The 23,401-nt window shown below is 38.4% G+C and overlaps 1 protein-coding gene across 1 annotated transcript; it reads right to left on the reverse strand.

Moving 5' to 3' along the window:
- Positions 1–1,197: 1,197 nt before the first annotated feature.
- Positions 1,198–22,523, reverse strand: PAFAH1B2 (platelet activating factor acetylhydrolase 1b catalytic subunit 2). The gene is made up of 6 exons (XM_032472749.1): positions 22,369–22,523; positions 16,413–16,500; positions 11,221–11,310; positions 10,296–10,412; positions 8,380–8,502; positions 1,198–4,491 (listed from the first exon to the last, which is right to left on the reverse strand). The coding sequence occupies exons 2-6, from the start codon at positions 16,491–16,493 to the stop codon at positions 4,213–4,215; spliced, it is 690 nt and encodes a 229-aa protein (XP_032328640.1). The 5' UTR covers positions 16,494–16,500; positions 22,369–22,523; the 3' UTR covers positions 1,198–4,212.
- Between the last annotated feature and the right edge of the window lie 878 nt (positions 22,524–23,401).

Consider the following 23,401-nt stretch of genomic DNA (forward strand, 5'->3'; position numbering starts at 1 on the left):
CAACCCCAGCCCCTCAGCATATGGAAGCTGGCAACTCCTATTTTAAAGTTATCTTTCTGCCATTTATATTGTCTGTACTTATAATTTCCTGGTTCCTTTAGATTTTAAATCTTGTTTCATTTACCCAAGTAGTGTCTTCCTGTCAATCTGCACATACTGACAGGTTAATACAGCAGCCAGGCAGTCTTTGAACCCCCTCACGTGTATCACCAAAAATTCTTGGCTCCATAAACACAACTTAATTCTACTGCTGATTTTAAGGTTGGAAACAAGATGGCCAGATAATGAATTTTAAATAAATTCTAATAATTCTGTGGCCATGTGGGGGATGGAGTTGAAAAGGAGTATATTAGTTGCAGGCTGAAGGATGCTGTTGCCTTGGTCCAGGTGAGAGTGTTAACTTCATTCCCAGGACCTTCAACTGAAAGGAAACCAGGGATGTAGCCGCCATAAATCAGTGAGTCAGAACCTAGAGCTAAAAAGATTCTCCGGGTTGAATGGGTAGTGGCAAGGGCGAGGACTTTGAAGTCAGGTAGAGCTGAGTTCAAATCCCAGCTCAGTCACTGACATGACATGACTCACCTTGGACAAGACAGAAAACTTCATCGGCCTCCCAGCCAACAGGAAGGCGGGGGCGCATCTACCTAAAGGGCTTAGGTGGAGAGTACGTGGGGAATGTTGTCCTGAACTTTTCTCCTTGATGGTACAGAAACTCAGAATAACTCAATTAATTTGAAGCACTTAATTAAGTTCAAGCTGGGGGCAACAGTAGAAATACTCCAAAGTACAAAACAGAAAAAACTGGTGATTATTAGTGTGAGGAATAGCAAAAATGTGGAAACTGGGACAATTAACATAAAATTCTAAAGACCGAAATGAGGAAAAAGGGTCAAAAGGTCAATTTAATGACTTAAGAATTAATTGTTTTTAACTGTCAGATACTATTAACAAATCTGAAACATTTCGTTGGACAGTATTTCCCTTTATCTATTTAGGATTCTTTTCATCTGCTCATCCCACCCTGCCATCCTACACCCCCAAGGAGATAAGTGATGAGGGTCAGCTTGGTACATTCAATTCCACAGAAAAGCAGCAGGAGGATCTAAGTATCTAATTTGCTCGTGATAAGATAGGAAAAAACATCGCTTCTCTCCACTGGAAATCAAACTATGATAAAGGAGACAGGAAGACAGCAAGTTTGAGTGAAATGTTTACATTTATATTGAAATATGCACTAAAACAGAATGAGTTCTACTAGTCAATGAAACTGCCAAAGCGGAATCACAAACTTCCACTGGGGAGGTCCAGTCAGCTAGCAGAGGGGGTCCCCAAGTAGGAACACCAAGGAGAAGCCTGGGAGACCCCACCCGAAAAAGCCTCCTTTCAAGAGACCCCAACTCACTTCTCCCACATGCACCCACACAGATTGAGGAGCGTGGCCATGCTCCTCGTTTCCATCTATCTTTAGTTTCTTCCTTGCTGCAATAAATATAAACTTGGCAATGCTCATACATCACAGCACAGACATTATTTCAGGCTTTAGCACACAACTGTAAACAGTGACTAGGTTAAACAAATAAAAAAGGAAGTTGAACATTATAAACAACAAGACACAGAATTCCTAAGAGCAGAGTATGAGCTACTTGAATTGTTTTGATGGGTTAAAGTTTTTGACAAGATTAAGGTTTAGACAAAGTCCAAATAGACTCAAGGTGGTAGCAGTATGTCAGTCTAGAATATGTGGGCAGCACATGTCCTAGAGCACCCCTGGCAGTATGTTTTCAACCTGCCACATTCAAGATGGGACCACAGAAATCTTTATTATGCCATCATCAGCTGCCACCTAGTGTGGTGGGAATGGGTGGGCAAAGGAATTAACATTTGCAGGGAGACAGAGTAACACTTCTGATGGCTGCCTAGAAAGTTGGCCCCTTAATCACAACTACATTTCACTTGGACAGTACATTAAATTTCATATATATGTGTATGTGTATATATATATATATATATATATGAAAACCAAAGATTGAGTGTTAAGTTCTGACACTGCAGCAAACCAGGGTGTCAAAGAAAAATAGACATTTTTTGCCTAAAGCAGTACAGAGAAAGCTGGCAAGAAATGAAAGTGGACTCAGGGTCTGCACATTAGCAATGGGGTAGACTTTTATTTAAAAGGGTAGTGGTTCAAATACTATTGCTCGAATAGCTCTGGTAAATATAAAATGTACTAACATCCAAGGTTTACACACAGAAGCAAAGGAGCTGAAGGCCCGCTCACAAAGGGATTATTTGATCCTTAGTCTAGAGAGAAGCTAAAAGCACATGCTGCAGGAGTAACCTAATGGGGTTTGTTTGGACCATACTCCCACCCTCTGACAACAGAAGACCTGGATAGGAAACTCTCTTCACACACAAAATTGTGGCTTAGTTCTCCTCCCTAGAACTGTATCTCAGCTAAGAAAAAAAAAAATCTGTCTTGAAAAACTCAAGAACCTGGGCTACTAAAAATAAAAAGGAAGTTTTAATGTAGTAAACAAGTTTAGTAAACACAAAGTATATTTTCAGTTGTTAATGAAGACATGATACATTCAATAAAGTATGTTTTTTTCTTTTTAAAGACAAAAAACAAAATTCCTAGAAAGAGGCTTGACAAGAAAAAAATCAGCCCAAATTCTATCCCTTTCAATCAGAAGTGGCTCTTAGCACAAATCACAAATCCCCCTCCAACATACAAAAGCAATGCCATGTGCATCGCAAGCAAAGCATGAAACATAGGCCTTAGATATTGAACTTGAACATTAAGCAGAATCACTGCAGAGCATTTTGATGGGTTACTTCAATATCCACCTGGTCCAGTTTAAAATATCTGTTTGTAGATCCAGTTTGTACATATTCCACAGGTATGTTCAACAGTAAACCACCTGTTGTCCTATCATTTTTCAAATGGCAGTTCCTGTAGCTCACAAACCATTAAGATTATAAAGAGCTCTCTTGAAAGTCTCAGACAAAGACATATTAAGGAGAAATTCTGAAGGTTAAACAAACCTAGATCTTTTTTTCACTAACATGGTGGGATCAAGCAGAAAGTCTATCCTGAAGAGCAGTCTCACCTACTTCCCCATGAGAAGAGGCCAAATTTTTCTGGACTGATAATAATTTAAAAACTAAGCCAATAAAAAAATAAAATAAAATATACATCTTAAAATGGTACAAAACTTGAAATAATACCAGGGCTTATGGAGTGGGAAACAGAGTTCTGATTTTTCCCCCCCAAAAAAGAAAAATTATAACAGGTTTTAAGGAAAAAACAAACAAAAACAAACCAGAACTCTGAATATGGATAGCACTACACAGACTCGATAGCACAGAACACCACACAAGAATGAGTCACACATCAGTAATATCATGAGAGTAACTGGCTGGGGACTTACACTCCCAGCAATAGAGCTCCTAGGTCAGAAATGTGTTAAAAGCATGTAATGTCAACAACGACCCCCCCAAAGAAAGAGGGGATGAGGGGGAATAGAGGAAAGGCTGCATGCATGGGTCTATTACAGACATGATATTCGGCAGCATATAAATAACACCCTCTGCAGAGTCCCCCAAATGGGGCAAAACCTATTTTTCACTGCTAAGCATGGGAAAGATTAAGAGAGTGGAACAACTTCACTTGTAACTATAGCATCTCCCATATCTGAGTCACAAGCATGTTCAATCTGATGCTGTATGTTAAGATAACATTGAGAATACATACGAGTAAAGCAAAATAAAAACAAAGGGCTAAATTATGAACTGGAAAAACATCTGTTTTAAAGCCAAGTAGGTGTGATTCTGATCATTATTATATATGACATAATCCATACAACGAAAGGCCATGAAAAGAATCTTCATTTTGTTCAGTACTTAGGCTTCATGTTGTCCTAGGAAAAACAGTGATAATTCAACGAATGTGTCACACATACAACTAAAAAGCTCCTTCTGGTTTCAAATGAATTTAAACAACCATCTTCCTTGGCTAATTTTTCTCCTGTGTCAAACAAACCTTCTATGTACAGGACCAGTTTAAATCCCTCCTCCCCTTCAAACACTAGATATGAACATCCAGGAACATTCTACAATGCAAAGTGCCTTAAGAAAGAGAAGGACTCTGTAGTGCCAGTGATAGAACTGATCTGAGGAAGCTGGGACACTATTAACACTGATGGGAGCCAGTCAGGCAATGGTGGTTTGTTTTTCCTCAGGTGTTTCCTCCAACAACTGCATGATCAGTTCATGGAGGGGTTTGCAGATCTTTGCGTAGCCTCCTCCTGTGAGATGCAGAAAATCAAACATGTCGTGGCAGGAGATGGCACCGTCCGAGTGCACGAAGCCCCCATCTGTATCCAGGAGCTGAACGTTGGCAAGTTTCGGCAGGGCAACTTTGAGGAGCTGGTTCACCTTGGCATTCTTTTGCCTCAAAGGGTTGGGCTTTTCACCTCGAGGTAACAAACCCTGGGGCAGAGCAGAGAAGAACACAAGATGAGAAGAGTCACTGTTTCTCTCTATTTACTGGTGATTTCAAATATCCCTGGGACTCTCCATTTGGCACTTTTTACACCTTTGATTTCTAGAATGCTGGACTAGACTGGTTTTAATGGAAGTTCTCTGACCATTCCTTCTCAGTTTCTTCAGGAGTTCCTCTTCCTCCTCCTGTTCCCTAACTGTTGGTATTCTTCAGGGTTTTGTCCTCAGCCCATTCCTCTTCTCACTCTAAACACTTTAGCCCAGATCTCTTCCTAGAGCTTCAGAACTGCATCCTGAACAGCCAGGTGTAGCAGACCGGAATGTTCCTGAGGCACTCCCAACTTCACGTGTCCGAAAGCGATTCATCATCTCCTTCCCAAACTCCATTCCTTCTACATTCTCCGTATCAACCAGTCATTGCAACATCCCTGAGTCTCTCATCCTACATACCTTATCTACTTACCATTAAATCACTCAGCTTTTACATCCTCAATATTTTTCTAATCCATCCTTTTTACTGAGTATATACACTGCTATGGCTAGGGAACTCATACTACTCACATCAATTAATGTAAAATCTCCTGACCTGTCTTTCTACCTCCAGTGGTGCTTTTCCTTCAATTCATCCTCCATATAGTCCATCATATAGCTAGAATAATCTAGCTCAAATACGCATCTATCCATTAATGCCACATGGAACCTTCACTAGTGCACATGAGAAATAGAGCTGGAACAAATGCGGTCTTGATGAATCAGAGCCACATGATACACACTCTAGTATAAAACAATGGTGTATCCTAAATTCATTTTTAACTTATAACCTAATGTAAATCTCAGATAAATCAGATGTCTGTCCTTCTACTACAGTAAATAAAAGCCAGCTCTTTCATGAGCAAGATTTTAGCATTTAAAAAAAAAAAAAAAGATTTTATCATTTCAAACTAGAAATGGCCTTTACAGATCACTGATCCTATTATAAAATTGTCAGAAATCTCCAACCCGTTAGTTGGTTTATAGCTAATGATGCCATGCAGTAAGTTATTCAGGCAAAAATTTTGCCCCCCGTTTCTCCTACAGGGTACAAGAGGTCTTATTTCATACAAATAGGTTTTCTGTGGGTATTCTTCTAAAAGAACAAAGAAATTTTTATGCCCCAAATTAGTACTTGTTTATGTCTGCTTTAAATTTTTTCAGCAAAATGCTGGAGCCTTGATTATCAATTTATTGTGTGACTGTACAGTTCCAAAAGAGAATTATAGAGAATTATGAATACGCCACCCTAGTCCCTCTCCTTCTTAACCCTGTTAAGTGCAGATGAGGTAAATCCTAAACCCTAGTTTATATGACTGTTAAAAAAAAAACGTAAGGCTCTGAATCTAACAGTTATCAAAGAAAAGCAGCCCTCAATGCTGGCCTGGTTTGAGATATAACAAGCAACTAGGAAGGATGGCCAGTGACTAATAAACACTTTGTTCTGATTTTCAAAGAATACCACAGCAATCAAAGCCAGAAAAAATGATAAAGCCTCAAGAACAGGGAGCCATACCTATTGGGATTTTCAAGCAAGGATGAGAAAACTACTTTATGTATTTGCATAATGTGTGACTATCAAGCGTATGCCATGTGATTTTTTTCCTTTATAACAATTAACTGCTAAAATATTATGTTAAAGGAGACAAAAAATTACACTCCTAATTCCTTTACCATGTAACAACTATTTTGTTTCCTCTTCCACTTGCATATTTACTTTTAAGCAATTCTAAATATAATATACATACTGTTTATTATTTGGACTTTTTGCTTAAATGTATCATAAATTCTGTTTTCACACAGTCCTCATAATCATCGTATGATTAGTGCTCTTAAATTCAATGACGTGTAATCATTCCCTCATGGGGTTGATTATTTAGATTATTTCCAATGTTTCAGTACCGTATATAACATCACTGTATATCAAATTGAAGTCTGGTTGAAACAAAAAAATATTTATGGAGGATTTATTGAGCAATATCTATGCAACAGTATGTCCTAAGCAACTAATATGTACCAGCCACTATACTTCAGAGATGGACTCAACCATAATGTAATCCTTTCTGGAATAAGGCAGGATATAAACAAATACAGAAACAAGTAAATTAAGTTAAATATCATATAACAGAAAAACAAGGCCTGGCTCCCCAGCACCCTGTTATAGTACCCAAACTCCTAACATGGGACTTCGCCGTGGCCTCTTTCTCCTAACTATCCTAGTCTTAAACTTGATTCAATGAGAACCCTAAAATTCTTCTAGCACCTTCCTTCACTCACCCAACAAACACATACATGTAGTTTAAGTCTTTGATCATTTCCTTCCTCTTCTCTCGCTCTTTCTTTCTTTCTCTTCCCCTCCCTCTTTCTCCTCTGTAATATCTCCTCTTCTTTCCTTTCTCTGGAGACCAATAAATTCTCTCTTTTTATTGATTATATATATATATACTGTATTTATTATAGTAAAATGAAAGCAAAGACAAAAGGAAAACTAACTCACAACCTATGCTTTGGTACTTTAGTAATTATGAACACACTGTAATATTTTCTATTAGGGAAAACAGAACACACAAGTAGGAACAACATAATCATTTATATTTCAAACTCAGCAGAAAGCTTGAGGTAAAGAAATGAAATTGATATTTTCTTTTATTAGTCCTTATGGTCTCTTCCAAGTGATATTAACATTCTGTAATCATATCCTTACATTCTATTTCTTACACGTGCTTTCTGAGTGTTATCACCTTAGTGCTTGTGTTCCCCCAAATCCGTATGTTAAGTCTTAACCTCAATGTGATAGCTGGAGGTGCAATGACTTCTTTAAAACTCAACTCAGATGTCAACTTTTATGTCTAAACTATACCCGGTTCTCACCTTAGAATGCAGGATAATTCTGTTTATATTGCTGTGTTCATCCACCAGACTGTGAGCTCCTTGAGAGGGACTGTCTTACTATTTCCTGTCTGCTCAAGACCCAGGATAGTGCAGTGTGCATAGTGATCCTCACATGTCTGCTGAATGAATGACTACCTTCTTAACCCTTTATCTCATTAAAGAACTGAATATATATTAGAGTTCACAAAAACATACATTTTTAGCTGGGCTAACTAAGAATATCGACAGGTAACCGTTAACACTAAAATAGACTGCTATTTATCTTTGCGATCACAAAGACTTAATGCTCTAATTCTACAAAGGGTAACACTTCTTGTTAGGGGTAACATTATGAAGTACCCATTTTCTTGCTGATGGAATCTTTGACATTTTAAAGAATTCAATCCTAATAAATGTATCACCTTTACCATATTAACAGTGGAGCAAAACAACCCTTCTAAGTTAATCCAAACACAAGTTTAATAAAAAGAGATCCAGGACTAGGAAAAGTCTCATATGCAATTTAAAAAATTATCAGAAGACAGTCTAGGAAAAAAAAATCTAAGGCTACCTGAGGCAACAAAGATTTCTACTTCTAAACAAGGATGAGCAGATAAAAGATGATCCCACAGAGGGGTGGGTACAGCTCAGCAGTAGAGCACATGCTTAGCCTGCAGAAGGTCCTGATTTCAATCCCCAGTACCTCCGTTAAAATAAACAGATAGGTAAAAAGAACAATTATAAAATTGTTTTTTTTAAAAAATGACCCCACAGCTGTTTTGAGAAATGATGAGACTGGTGAGATGAAAGGACATATCAGAGAAGAGCTCTCAGGAGCATCACAAACTGCTTCTACCTAATGACTCTTTATATTCATGAATGATCACATTTCTAAAAAGACTCCTCACCTGACCTAGGTATCAAGGTTTTCTCCACCAAAGATTACATACCAGCACAACAATTAAGACTACATACCAGCACAATGATTTTGGCCTGTGGCTGCCTTGTGTTGATAAGCTGTACAATGGCCTCGATTCCACCTGCTACTTCTTCTGCTGTATTTTCATGGTTGTTTGTTCCTACCCAGACAACAATGACCTAAATTGAGGGAAGGATAAAAAAGAGAAAAAAGATAATCAAGAGTGAGGAATGTCTAATATTTAGTTCAAAATCTTATTTCAAAAATCAAAGAAGTTGCTGTGAAACTGAAATATATGTAAAGAGAGCCTTTTACCATACGAAACTTTACAGTACTTGCGAGAAAAATTCAATTTGATTTACACAGTGTATTATTTCTCCAGGAAGCATCCAAAATTCCCCAGAAAAGGCTTTCGCCCTCATCAGGTGTTGGCCCCAGCCCTGAAACTATCTGGGACTGTTCTATATTAAATTGCTGCTAGGATCTTATATCCAGTTAACTCCACTTTCTAGAACATATTCTCTACTAATGTTACTGAAACCAATTTCTACTTTATACAGACGTTTTTGCAACAGCAATTTAAGTTTTCCTTCCATGAAAAAAAAAAATCAAAGAAATGATGAACTTCTAAATGGTATTGGTAACTTCAAGAGGGCATGCAGGAAGAATTAAGATTAAAACATTAATGTGCACCTCATAAACGTCAGGATAAATTCCAAACAGATTAATACTTAAGTGGTGAAAGTGTACTAGCAAGAAACAATAAAATTCCATTATCATTGCGGAGTTGGAAGTTAATCTCTTAAAATCCAGAAACTATACAAAAAAGATCATACATTCAACTGTATAAAAACAAAACCTCTGCACATAAAAAAAAAAAAAAAAAAAAAAAAAAAAAAGAAAGGAATGGAAAGAAAGTGCAATCTAAGAAACCTGGGGGAAAATATTTGTAAGTGACACGATAAAGACTCCCTGACTAGAAGTACCTTCTGGGAAAAAAAAAAAAAAAAAAAGTACCCAAGGGAGTGTAATGGGCATAAATACATATTTCTACTCAAGGAAGAATCAGTGGGGGTGGAGGCTAGATGGATGCAGCCTTAAAACTTTTAAATGAGTTTTTGTCTCTTTAAAAAAATAGTTTTACAAGGTGGCTATCACCTAAAGACATTGATCTTATATGACCCAACAAGGTAATTTCCACCCATCACAACAGAGAGGAATATGGGTGAGTTTTTCTATTAGAAAGGCAAAAAAATAAAATTCTTTCAACTAAAGCAATTGTTATCAATGGCTTAGCTTTGTTTTTTCTGTTTGGGGTTGAAAAAAACTTACATGTAGTCTGCCAACTCAGGACGTTTATGTGATAAGGCACTGGGTACACATCTGTGGTGAACATTTGTTCACATCTGCTTCAAATTTTCTCCAAATAACCTGGAGGCCTTGATTACCAATTTGTTTATATAGTTAAATGGATCCAAAATTATTTCCTAAAGTGAGTCATGGCCCTGCTCCCATGGCCCTCCTCTGAGCAATCTCCCCTCACACTGCCTCAGGTTCACAGAATAGCTACCTCATGAGTAGTACATCTCTTCCTACAGCTGAAGAATTAACAATTACAAGCACAACCCAAGCAAGCAATACACTGATTCTTAATTTAAGCGTGTATTTAAAATGTTCTTAAACAATGACAATATCATTCATCTTAAAGGGATATGAAAGCAAAGAACAATGATGAAATAATGCTTTAAAGGAGCAATTTTTTGGGGGGAGGTATAGCTCAGTGATAGAGCACATACTTAGCAAGGGTCTGGGTTCAATCTCCAGTACCTCCATTTTAAACATACAAACCTAATTACCTCCCCCTCCCAAAAAAAGAAGCAATTTTTTTTGTATTACTAGTTTCTGACAATTTAACTATCTGTGAAAGACTCAAGAGTAAGGATATTCTTTTTTAAAAAAAGCATCATTTCACCTTAGGTTTAATATTCTCCAGTTCTCCATTCTTTAATCTCCACAAAACATGTCTTGTCGTATCTCCCCCAATTCCAAAATTCAGTGCATGAAGTGGGGAAAAAAGCTCTCGCCATATCTAAAAAGAGAAAAAAATTATTTACACTAAAATTAGTGGGAAATAAAATCCCTCAATTGCAGTATGTTGTGAGGCATCTGAAATAACAATTTCCCTTTTCTATATTCAAACACTGCAAGCGGTGTGCTACCAACTGTTGAAAGGGCTTTGAAGATGTCATTGTATAACTCAGTTCTTAATGGCAGCATTAGGTCTCAACTCAAGACCTGAGTCACAACTTAACCTGATGCCATTCAAGAGGTATCAACATTTATAATTAAGTTGCCGACTCAATAAACTCTCCTTTCCCTTTATTCAACCATTTAAAGGAATAGGGTGAAGTAGAAACATGAGATGAAAAAATTTAGAGTGCTCCAGCCAAAAAGAAATAAAGCTATCCTTCCTTTTAAATTTCCCTTGGAAGAATGCCGATCCTTAAAAAGATTCAAAATAGCTCACTACAAAAATATATAAAATTTAAAAATGGTAAAACACAAGTAGTAAGAATTGAGAATCATGACTAGGACAAACATAAATGAGCAAATACAAGTAAGAAAATAGTAAAATACAAAAAAGAACTTAAAACCATGACTAGGACAAATAGAAATAAACACAACGTGAAGCTTCTTGGAAGCTGAAGGCAAAGAGGGAGTTTAATAAAAAATAATGTTAAATTTTTTGTTTCATCATACTTGATGGAACAAAGAACTCTATTAGATAGGTCTGATTTCCCTTCTGCTCTGAACTAGACTGTCATGAATGAAAGTCTGCTATCCATGAACGTGATGACACCAGCAGCCAAGGACCACTCTCACCCTCCCACCTTTACCTCATACTGCTGCATCAACTGCACCATGGAGTCCCCCACAAACAGGACGTCGGGCTCTTTGTCTTTACAGTCCAGGACAAATCTGTTGTGCTAGTTTAAAGAAAGAACAATCAGAAACTGGCATTTTTTTTCCCTGTGAGATTTCTTGGCCTAGACAGAACAGTTGTTCAACCAGTTACTCTGCTGTTAAACATTCAATTTGGTCAATGCCTAAAGTTGATTCCTCTCAATCTGCAATTAACTGCTGGAACTTTCCTCCCACTCTTACGATACTGATCATACTGATATGCTAAAAAAAACCCCCAGAACTTTACTGAAACCAAGAGAAAAAAAGTATTAATGTGTTCTTAAGTAGTTTATCTTTTCCTTCAACTCTTTTAAAGAAAATTTCAGATATTCAGAAAAGCTGAAGTAATACAATGAAAACCTGTACATACGCCACCTACATTCAACAATAACATTTTCCCATATTTGTTTTATCTGTGTGTGCCTGCTGAATCATTTGAGCGTAAGCTGCAAACATTGATTCTTCACCTTTAAATATTCCACAAGCAACTGCTAAGCATAAGGACAGTCCCCTGTAAAACCATGGATCTATTATCACATCTAAGAAAACGAACAATAATCCCATAGCATCTAGTTTTCAATCTTTACAACTGTTCAAGTGTTGGAAAGTGTTGTATGTATCTATTTTTTGAACTAGGATCCAATCAAGAGGCATGCATTTTATTTGATTTTATTTTTAAAAAATTTGTGTGGGCGGGGGGAGGTAATTAGGTTTGTTTGTTTGTTTATTTTTAGAGGATGTACTGGGGATTGGATCCAGGACCTCGTGCATGCTAAGCTTGCGCTCTACCACTTGAGCTACACCCTCCCTCTTGAATGATTTTAATATGGCCTTTGATAATGTCCATTAACCTCTAAATGTGAAACCGCAAACTAGAACTCAAGGCTTTTTTTTTTTTTTCAGTCTACTCCAAATTTCTAAGCAGTGGTGACCTAGTCCTGGAATGCTTCTCTCTGCTCTAAAGGCCTAAGGCTTTTAAAAATGATTTTATCCATCAATGCTAAAGGACATAGTTTAAATTTTTAAGTTCATCCCTGAAACAAATGAACATGATGCTTTCGGCAAAAGGTCTCTAACCCAGTTCTAGGGAAAGGTCCAAATGCTTTCTTTTTCTCAAACTCTACATTCAATTATGCTTTCCCTAGGAATTAAGATAGAGTTACTATTTAAGTATTTCTGCTGATAATACTAGTGCAGATGACACTGTGGTGGAACAGATATGCCACCGCTATTGGTGAAAACACAAAATACTTCTGAAACAATCCGAGAATTGATTAAAACAGCTCCTCTTATAGTGACAGGATTTGGGATCGATTTTTCTTTTTTCTTGGGTTGGTCCATGCCTTGTGAAAATAATTTTTAAAAACTCAGTTGTTTCAGTAAGTATTTTTAAACTGAACAGATAAGATGAGCAAGAATACAGCTTTGGCTAGTTTTACTGAACAGGTGCTCCTTCACACTGTCACCTCTCCAGTGGCGTACTCAAGTACCAACCACCTCTCCATACCAACAGCTCGTGTTTAAATAGCTCTGCTGTTCTAAAGGTTTTGGTACCCTACATTTTCTTTTTAAGTAGAGAAGTAGTTGCAATAGATTTGGAAAAATAGAAATGATTGAAACAAAGCACTTATAATCTTACCATCTTAACCCAGTAACTGTTAATGTTTCAGGGTATTCTCTTTTATTTCTTCACATGCTTCCCCCATCCCACCCCTCTTTTTTAAGCATAGTTGAATTGTTATGTATGGCTCCTGGCACAATGGCTTTGGGGACAGAAAAACCTAAGTTCAAATTCTAGCTTATCTACTTTCTAAGCCAGTGACCTTAAGCAACTACATAACCCAAGTCCTGTTTTACACATCTGCTGGCAATACTGTTTTAGAGCTGTGAAGATGAGAGTTCTAAAACAGGGGGCTCAGCTTTTGGCTGGTACCCAGTAGGTACTCAGTAAATAGTAGCCATTACAACTGCACTTAACATTACACCAGAAATATTTTTCCATGTAGCTAAATAATATTCATAACCGTAATTTTAAATGCCACTTGATGTCCTACGTACATGCCACACGCATTTTTTAAAGCTCTTTTTCCTAATGACAGACTTGCCAGAAGCCTTCTATTGACTGAGATGAAGAAACTTACACACACGCATACACATAATTTTTTTTTCAAGCTGGGAATTCTTAGGTCAAAGGGAATTAACACTTTCATGGATCTTAGACATTATTTCCAAATTCTTAACAAATGGCTATGTCTGCTGACTCTGGCAATGTGTCAGAAGTCACTTTACCAACCTTGCACCTGCACTGGATTTTAACATTTGTCTCCCTCTCCTTTCTCTTCCCATTGTTTTAATCTGCACTTTCAGAAGTTAAATACTTTTTGTCATGCTTATTGAGATACTTGTCTAGTGATACTCTGAAGACATTTTTACTGATAATATATCAAAAAATATCAATGCTTCACCTGTAATATTCACTGCAAATATTTCCCTCAGGCTGCTGCTGAGCCTTCCTAAACTGGTTAATATGTTTTGACATGATTTGTTATTAAATTTCTCTACAGTTAAGTCTTTCAGTATCACCCTTAAAAAAAAAACCTTTTATTATGGAAAGTATCAAACATACAGGAAAGCAGAATGAATAACAAAATGAATCTCCATGTACCCATCACCAGCTACAGTAATCAAATAATTTATGGCCACTATTATTTCAACATTCCAGAAACTACTGCCCCACCCAATTTGCAGATGATTTTGAAGCCAATTGAGGATACAGCACTTCATGTATTAAGTATTTCAATACATACCTCTCAAAAGATTTTAAAAATATATAACCATAATACCAATTCTACTCCTCCAAAATAGTATGAAATTAATAGTACTCTTTAATATCAATAATTCAATGTCACAAAATTTTGTTTTACCATGTTTTTGTTTGTTTGAACTGATACCGTATTTTTTAAAATCAGGATCCAGACAATTTGTCTCTTAAATTCCTTTTAATCTCTGGGTTCCCCTTCCCTCTGCCAGCACTTCCCAAACTTACTTTTTAAGGAATATGATTGTTTGACCTATAGAATTTCCCATGGCCTGGATTTTGCTGATTGCATTCCTGTGCTGGTGGTAGACATGCTCATCTGCTCTGGGTATTTCCTGATATATGGTACTCACGTCTAGATTAGGGTTGGCTACTTTGGTAATACTTCATGGGTATATGCCCAGGAGTGGGATTGCTGGATCATACGGTAAGTCTATTTTTAGTTTTTTAAGTAATCTCCATACTGTTTTCCATAGTGACTGCACCAAACTACATTCCCACCAACAGTGTAGAAGGTTCCCTTCTCTCCACACCCTCTCCAGCATTTATCTTTCGTGGACTTTTGAATGATGGCCATTCTGACTGGTGTGAGAAAAAAAAAAAAAAAGAATAAACTACAGCTACATTTTTAGCATGTGTGATATACTGCAAAAAGAATACATTCAGATACTATTTTCATACTTTCAAAACATGTGAAAAATACTATACACGTATTATTTAGAGATTATATATATGTAGCATATAAATGAAAAAAAATCCAAATTTAGGACACTGGCTTGGGGTGGGGAGGTAGGAAAGAGAAGGAAATGTTATCAGTGTGGATATGCAGGGTACAGCAATTCTATTAGCAATGTTTTTTTTAAGGCGGAGTAGCAAATACACAGAGGCTCAAAATATTTCATAATACTTTTAAAAAGATATAAACAAATGAGGTAGATTAAGAAAGAATAACCAAGTAGTTGGTCCACAGGAGGACAGTCAAAATAGAAAACTACCACTCAGAATAAGCTGGTTGATTTTTAAGTCTGAAAAGACAAAAACGGAGAGCAACTACACAACTATGGAGAGTATAAACAGAATCACTAGACACGAAAACACGAAACTTTGGGGACTTAAAATCATTTCAAACTTTATTAAAGAGGTAATATGGTTGGAAAAAAATAAAGGTTAACTGTAGTTATTGCTAACTGATAACAGTTTATTAAAAGCAAGCTACAAGTACTGAAGGAAAAAAGTGCTAAAAAAAACTGAGAAGACAAAGGGGCCAGCTTGAAGACATTTCCATTTGCTAAACTTGGGACAATCTGAGTTTCAAAATTACAGTGGATTTTATAACCCTCTTGAATAAAACAAGAACCCATGAGTCTGTATTGTAACAAATACGAATTGGATTAGGCCAATACTATCTTAACCAAGTGATCAAAGTTAACATCACCAGTGAGACAAATCAACATCACCTGCCTTCTGTGTGATGCACTGAACACATCACTTCCCTGATATTCCTGACAAAAAGGTGTAATCTGAATCTTGACTGTGAGAAAAAAGACAAACTCAGACTGAGGGACCTTCTACAAAATAAATGACCTATACCATTCCAAATGGTCGATGTCATGAAAAACAAAGGCTAAGGAATGTTTCAGATTAAAGGAGAAGAAAGAGATACGACAACCAAATACAATGTTCGATCCTAGACTGAGAAGAAAACTGATAAAAACAACACTACTGGGACAACAGAAGATACCTGAATATGGTTTTTGGATTAGGTAACAGTATGTCAGTGTTAAATTTTCTGATTCTAATAACTATATTGTAGTTATGTAAGAAAATGTTCTTAGAAGACACACTGAAATATTTAGGGGTAAAGGGGTATGTTGACTGCAACATGCTTTCAAACGATTCAGAAAAAACTGTATGTTGGTAATATTACAAATAGATACAGAATAATTAGGCAGATGTGGCAAAATGTTGACAAGCAGCAAGTCTAGATGAAGGATATAAGAAGTTCTAAAATGTCTGTAATATTTGTACAACTTTGAAATTACTTCAAAATTTTTAAAAGCTTAAAAAAAGAATACTGTACAAACATTACTGTCTTTTAAAATTAAGAGCAATGACCATGTTTTCAAAATATTCCTCAGTTCCAACATCACATGAGGATCAGGAATGACATTTCTAATATTAGATTTTCACTTACAGTAATCAATTCTTGTTTTCCATTAAAAACATTCCATTGTAGCTTTGGTCAAAAGATTCTAAAAATTGAGGAAGACTCATCTCATGTGATAATAAATGTGCACCTCCTTTTACCTGAGACATCCATCTGTCATCTCCTTGAATATCTTCTGCTGCATGTGGAATGGCTGCTGGGTTTGAGTCTCCTTGGCTCATTCTACACCTGGGGAAAAAAATGTCTATGTCATGTTTAGGAATGTTTCTTTGTTACCACTTATTTAAATATTACACGTCAAGTTTTAAATAAGAATAGGAATTAAATAACTTTCATTGTGATTTTGCCCAGAAACGAATCAACTGGAGCTTATTTTCAGCAGAGATGAGTTCCAGACATGACTGCTGAAGTCTCATAAATATCTAGTGCTACTAAACTTCCAGACAGGCTTGAATATCATTTAGGAAGAGTGCAGTGCATTTTTAAAATATCTGCTCCAAGTATAGACTTTACACCTATATTAATTTTTTATGAATACATGTTAAGGTAAGAACCAAGTGACACAAGGAATTAAATCCTTATAGTTCAATGACATATACATAAGAGTCTTTTAGGCTGCTAAAGTCATAAGAGTCATACACTTAAGAATTACTATAGCAATGATTAGAATCCACTGATTACTAACCATCACACAAATACCTGTACTACAGATTATGGTAAAACTATTCATAGGCTTTGGCATTAGTTTTTGACAAATGTTTTACTAGATACTTTTATTTCTGACGGGTCCCCACGCAAAAAAAATTTTATTAATGATAAGCCCAAGTATGGCAACTGATAGTGGAAAAGGAGTAAGTGAAATTCAGAAAAATTAGAAATGCTAAGCCTCTAGAAAGACAAACAAGAAATCAGACTCTTTTCAACCAACTCGAGATTACATACTAGAGACACGAGGCTTAACAGGTCACTCAGCAAAAGCAAAGGATGATGAAAGAGAAAAATCTGGGGGTTTGTGGCTTACAGAAAAAAAGAGGCCATACTCTCTGTTTCCTTCCTTTGCCATCTGGAAACACAACTAAACTTTCTCAGAAAGAGGACTGAGTTATATTCAGTGAGTAAGTTATATTCACTGAGTCAACAAAACACGCTGGACTGCCAAAGCAGTAGTTTTTGAGGATCAGAAAACAACAAGCCCTGAACATGAAACAGCAAACCTTCATTCATGAAAAATAAATCACAGAAGCAAACAATTTTAACACTAATTATGCAAACACTTCCGCTCAGCTCTAAATGACACTAGGTCTTAAAAAACACTGGGCTCAGGGTTAAGCCCATATCTGACTAAAGACATAAGATATCACTAACAACCTGTGTTTATTTCTTTAGATTACTAAAATTGGCAACTATCAGAAAACAAGAGCTATGTATGAAGAACTACACGTGCTGTTTTATACATACCACCTCCAATTCTCACAAAAGCACTGCAAAGTGAAGAAAACAAGGATCAGATAATTTAGGTAATTTGGGCAGTGACTGACTGAAATTAGGTTTGTCTGACCCCAATATGGTCACATCTAGCCCACTGATCACAAACCAGTTCAGGCTGACTCCCTAAAGGGGGCCTGTATCTAACCATTTCACCCAAAAGATTTATACTACATGGAGCTAAAAACATCAATGTAAAATGCAAGAATCAGGAAGAACTGCAAGATGAATCTGTAAAGTTCCAATTAGATTATGGTATTTGGAGTTTCACTGTCTAATAAAAGTACAAAAAAAATTAAAAGATACATAAAGGAAAAAGAAAAAAATAAGAGGGTTAAAACAAATAGCTACAGAGAAAATTTTTTTTTGAGGTTCTGCTTTTGTTTTTAACCAATAAAACATTCTAAACCTTCTATGTAAGTTTCTTGAGGATCTAAGTTCAATTCTTGATCTAAGTCTGCCTATTCAGGTTAAATCTGACATGGTGCTTAATATTATTTTTAAAAGTTTCTTCCCTTCCTGCTGACCAAAAAGCTCTATTGGCCTTCAGACAGATAAGGGGCAAAAAACTTTTTCCACTTTCTGGATTTCAAAATCAGATATGTAAAGAAATATAGCAACGAACAACTCCAACAAAAAGTCTAGTTCTTAAACTTTTAAAGCAGATTTCAAAAACCTGACCATTTCTCATTTATTTTCCCACCTGGAGAAACACTTAATACGTTAGGCATTTTTGAGGCAAAAGTTAACTGACACAGGTAATTGAGAGACCATTGCTGAAAAGGAGAAAAATGATCTGTCCTACTCTTGAATGATTATGTAATTGAAACCATTTCTCCAGGGGATTAAAAAAACAAGGATGACACACGGTGCATGAGGTGTCTCCATAATCAAATGTATTCAAATACATCCCTCACCACATAAAGACAAAACACAGGCACTTCAACTACATTTCAGTTTTTGGAATACCATGCTCAGATCCTGCTGAAAAACTTAAAAAGAATTTTGACAAACCAGAGTGTGTTTCAAAGAAAGGAGTCAAGATGGTGAGAAATTCAAAAACCTGTCATATCAAAAATAGTTGAAAGAAATAGGCATGCTTATAATCCTTAGAAAAACCAGTTGGGGAAGAGAGAAGACACAGGACATAAATAGCTGTCAAAGTATTTGAAGATTACTAGGACGAGACATTAGGTTTATCCTGCATGTCCCCAAATAGGAAAACAAGGCCAGTGAATACCATGTACAGCGAGACAGATTTCTAGCAAATAGAACTGCAAATGGCATGATCTGTCCCTCAAGGCAGATTGTTGAAGTGGGGACTCAAAGAGAGACTAGGTGAACACCTATTAGAAAAGCATAAAGTGGGGTGGGGGGGTATAGCTCAAGTGGTAGAGCACATAGAATCCATTTCCTGGGTTCAATCCCCAGCACCTCCTCCAAATATAAATAAATACAAACAAACAAATAAATAAACAAACAAACAAATAAATAAATGCATAAAGTGAAAGAAAGCATATGGGTAAAGATTGGTCCGGATTAGCAGGGCTAAAACATTTTTCAATGTTTTGGAATCTTTTTGAAATGCTCCTCAATATATGTGTATTTATAAATTAAATGTGAATTGTTAACCTGTATATCAAATATCAGTAAAGTTAATTTTTTCCAAAAAAAAAAAAAAGTATATAAAAAGGTTCTAAATTTTTTCCTATATTCCAACAGATCACCTTATGCATTCCAGGGCAGTGCATACTCTATTTGCAAGACCAATGGTCTGTATAAACTGTAAGATCTATGATTCAATTTATAGACATGCATTTTTAGAGTTCCTCGAACAGGTAAAAAACTGATCTAAAATAATCATTACAATTAAGATTTATTAAGAACTTAATATTTACAAGTCACTGTGCTAGAAGCTTTGTTATTTAAATAAAACTAAAGCTCAGTGAGACTTAAGGGCACTGCTCTGTGACAGGGAGAGCGGGAGAGTGAACTCAGGGTGACATACTCTCTCCAAAGCCTATTACTTTTGAGCAAAGGGCATTAGGCTCCACATAGAAACGACTACATGAAACAATGATAAATTCTAATTTACTAACTCCATTCACTTATACCTATTACTACCACCAAATTTACCGGCATTCTGGTATTTCAGTCCTAAATTGTGTCACAGGCAAAATGAAAAAGCCATATGGACAGAGAAACTGAGGAACAAAATGTCATTTATATGATGTTACCTGGCAGAACCGAGAAAATTTCACACAAAATTCCCAATTAACTTTTTTTTTCCTGCTTTAACTGTGAATACAAGGTCACCCTCCCTCCTCTACAAGGGCAACGTGAGTAAAAGTTTGTTTCTTTGTGCCCTCAGACACTTGGATTCTGTATTATTTTGCCAAATCAAAATTTTGCAATACAAAGTAGCTTTCAGTTTTACCTGTGACTTGGCAACATTTTTAAACAGCAGGTAAAGTAAAATTGAAGGGCAAATTCATACAAAAGGCACAAAGCCAGGGACTATGCATTTAGGGATTCAAATAATTTGGGAGTTAAATAAATGGTTGTACTCTTTAAAATAAAAATGAAGAATGAATCAGGAGCCATCCAGAGACCAGCATGTGGTAGGTCACAAAAACCTGACTGGTCTAGGGCGTCCAGCCTCTGGCAGGCAGCTGTATCATCACACAGAAGTATTCAGTATGGTGACGCTGTAATCGGTAACAACAGAAAAAGTACCAATAAGGAGGATCTGACTCCCATCTCACCTTACTAATTCCTTGTGCGGCAAGTCATTAACTTGAGATCACAAACGGTAGGTTCAGAAACAGAAAACCCCAGCCGAATGGAGATAAAGGTCCGATGAACAAACGTCTTATTAATTTACTAGGAGAGACTCTATTCCAGGGAAGCTTTAACTGTCTATTAAAACGAGTTCTCCAGGAAGATGAGGAGTAAGCGACTCGCACAGTATTTCCCAATTTTCCCGCATTTTCGCCCCTCTACTTAACTTGGACTGCAACAACATGACACCAGAATCTCCAGATGCTTATACGAGCGCGGTGTACTGCCTCTAATCAAAAACCAGTTTCAACAACAAAGAATTATAAATCCTCAGGCTGAGCTGGATGTTTTAGTTTAACCAGGAAACAGATGGAGGGGGGAAAATTGCACTAAGAATTAAAAGATTTAGAATGTTTCCACTCTGACCTAAGACTCTCCGTTTTGTTTCAGAGAGAGCTGGCAAGGGTTATTCTGAAGGGGAAAGCAGGCCTCATCCTGCATACCCTGCCTCAGTGGGCTGGTGGATGGGTCCCCTGGTTCCAGCACATCCATAATTTATTATCAAATGCCCAAGCCAACACATTAAAGCACAATGATTTCATACTCCTCCCCTGCTCCTCCACAAGGAGGCAACCTTTATATCAGAACAATGTGCCCAGAAGAAGACTCTAAAGACACAAGGCATATTCAAAGCAAAGGGTATTCAAATACTCAGGGCAGACAATCTATTTTCTCCACACCTTTACCTCTCTCCCCAGCCCCCTCATTTAAAGCCGTACAAAATGAGGCCCTAGGGTGGGTCCAGACGGTCTTTCTTTCTCCGCGGGTAAGCTTTAAAAAGAGACCAAAGCTTCATGTGTTTGGTTTTCTTAAGATTTGTGTAGAAATCACAAACACCAACGCTGGCCTGGGAGCTATGGAAAGCAGAATAGTGAGTCGCCGTGCAACGGGTACATCACAAACCTGCAGGCCAGAAGGTCCTGATCCGCTAAATGGACATGAACCGGGTAAAAAGCACCTAAGAAAACCTGTTCACTGGCGGGTTTAACTAGCTGGTTGACCTTGGGCCAACCACCAGCCTCGCTGGGCCTCATCTCTAAAATAAGGTGCTGGACAGGACAGCCCTCTAAGAAATAACCCCTTCTGAGTCGTGACGGCCTATGGCTTTCTGAATATACTAAAGGAGACAACGGAGAAGTTTCTGAAGAGTTGAAATTTTTCAACAAAAGGGGTAGGAAAAAGTGCTCAGTCGAGAAACAACAGAGTAACTGGTCCGCGTTAACGGCCTCTCAGACAGAGAAAAGGGGAGGGAAAGGTCAGAGGTTCAACCTCGGGGATGGAGGAAAAGGCAGTAGCTGAGACCCGAGTAAGAAGCGTGGCTGGAAATGGGGCTCGCAGTGGCGAGCATGGGGCCGCGGGAGCCGGGGATGCAGGGCGGCCTACTCCGGGGGAGTGGGCAGGGCAGGGCCGGGTCGGGCGGCGGTCCCCACGGCGGTGCCAGGCCGCGGGAAGAAGCGGGAGGCGGGGCGGCCAAGGAGGCGGCAGGTTTAGGGGTGGTAGGGGTGGGGTGCTTGGGAAAGGCTCCGAGGAGGGAGGCGAGCGGCCTAGAGATGCGGCGAACGGCGGGGCAGCTGGGGAACCGATGCCCGGCCAGCCGAGAAGGCGCGCGCGCGCAAGGCCCCCAAGGATCCGGGGGAGGGGATGGAGCGGGGGGAGGGGCCCGGCGGAGTGGGGGAGGGGCGGTCGCAAGCCTCTCACAATAACAAATCATAGCCCCTTCCAACCCCTGCCTCTAAGCCACCGGTTCTCCGCGCCCCGGGATGCACTCACTCAGGCAGTGGGTCCGTACGGGCCCCAAGCGGCTGCGGCGTCGGCGGGTGGCGCGTCTGTCGCTCGCTCAGTCCCGGCGGCCCCGCTCCAGCGCGTCCCTCCTCGGGCCCCAGCACCCGCAGCAGCGCCCCCACTTCCGGTTCCCCTGCCACTCAGGCAAATGGCTTCCGGAAGTCCCGCCCCATCCTGCCCCGCCTCGGCTTGCCTGTCCGCTCCCTGCTTTCTCTGCGGGCGTTCCCTGCGGGCGCCCAGGTGTCTTGCGACTCCTCGCGAGGTTCCCCGCTTTGTTCTCTATCCTGCCCTCGTTTTGTATGTAATCTGCGCGACTTGGGCCTCTATCATTCCTCGGGCTGCATTCCTCAATCATGCTTTCATGTCACCGCGGTGTGGAGATGGCATTCGGGACAATGTGGCGTGACCTCACACTGACGCCATTCCCTTCCCACCCCGCCAACCTGGCTTCCTTCTCCACCCCATGGAATAAACAAGATTGCTGCAAGTGGGAGGGAAACAGTGCCCCCAAGGTTAATGAGGCAGTCTTTTTCATTTATGGATGGAATTTCTGTTTCTATGATGAATGTACGGATTTGGGGTGACCGCCTTTTAAAGTGATATCATAGGGAGATGGAGAGTCACAATTTTTTTTCCCTTTAGAGATCCGTCCAGTTTCTGGGAAGACATATACACAGTATCGAAACGATGATGTGCTTAATGCTATACAAATGCGGGATCTGTAACAGAGAGGACGAGCAAAAGATGTACGCAGGCTATGTTAGCAAAACGTTTGGTAGAGCAGCGTTCTGAGCTGGCCCTTTAAGGATGGATGGGATTCTATCAGAGCCATGTCGGGGAAATAGGTAGAGCCTTCCAGACCTCTAAAATAAAAGATGGGGGGGGGGGGGTTGCTTTCGCAGACAAAACCCGTCACGAATTACTGTAAAAGCCTAAAGCCTAAAGTTTCAAGATATATCAAGTTATTTTTCAGAACACCTGTGCTGTCAAGTAGTGCTAAATTTATCAGGCATACATAATA

The sequence above is a fragment of the Camelus ferus genome, chromosome 33, assembly GCF_009834535.1.
Source record: "Camelus ferus isolate YT-003-E chromosome 33, BCGSAC_Cfer_1.0, whole genome shotgun sequence".
Classification (NCBI taxonomy): Eukaryota; Metazoa; Chordata; class Mammalia; order Artiodactyla; family Camelidae; genus Camelus; species Camelus ferus.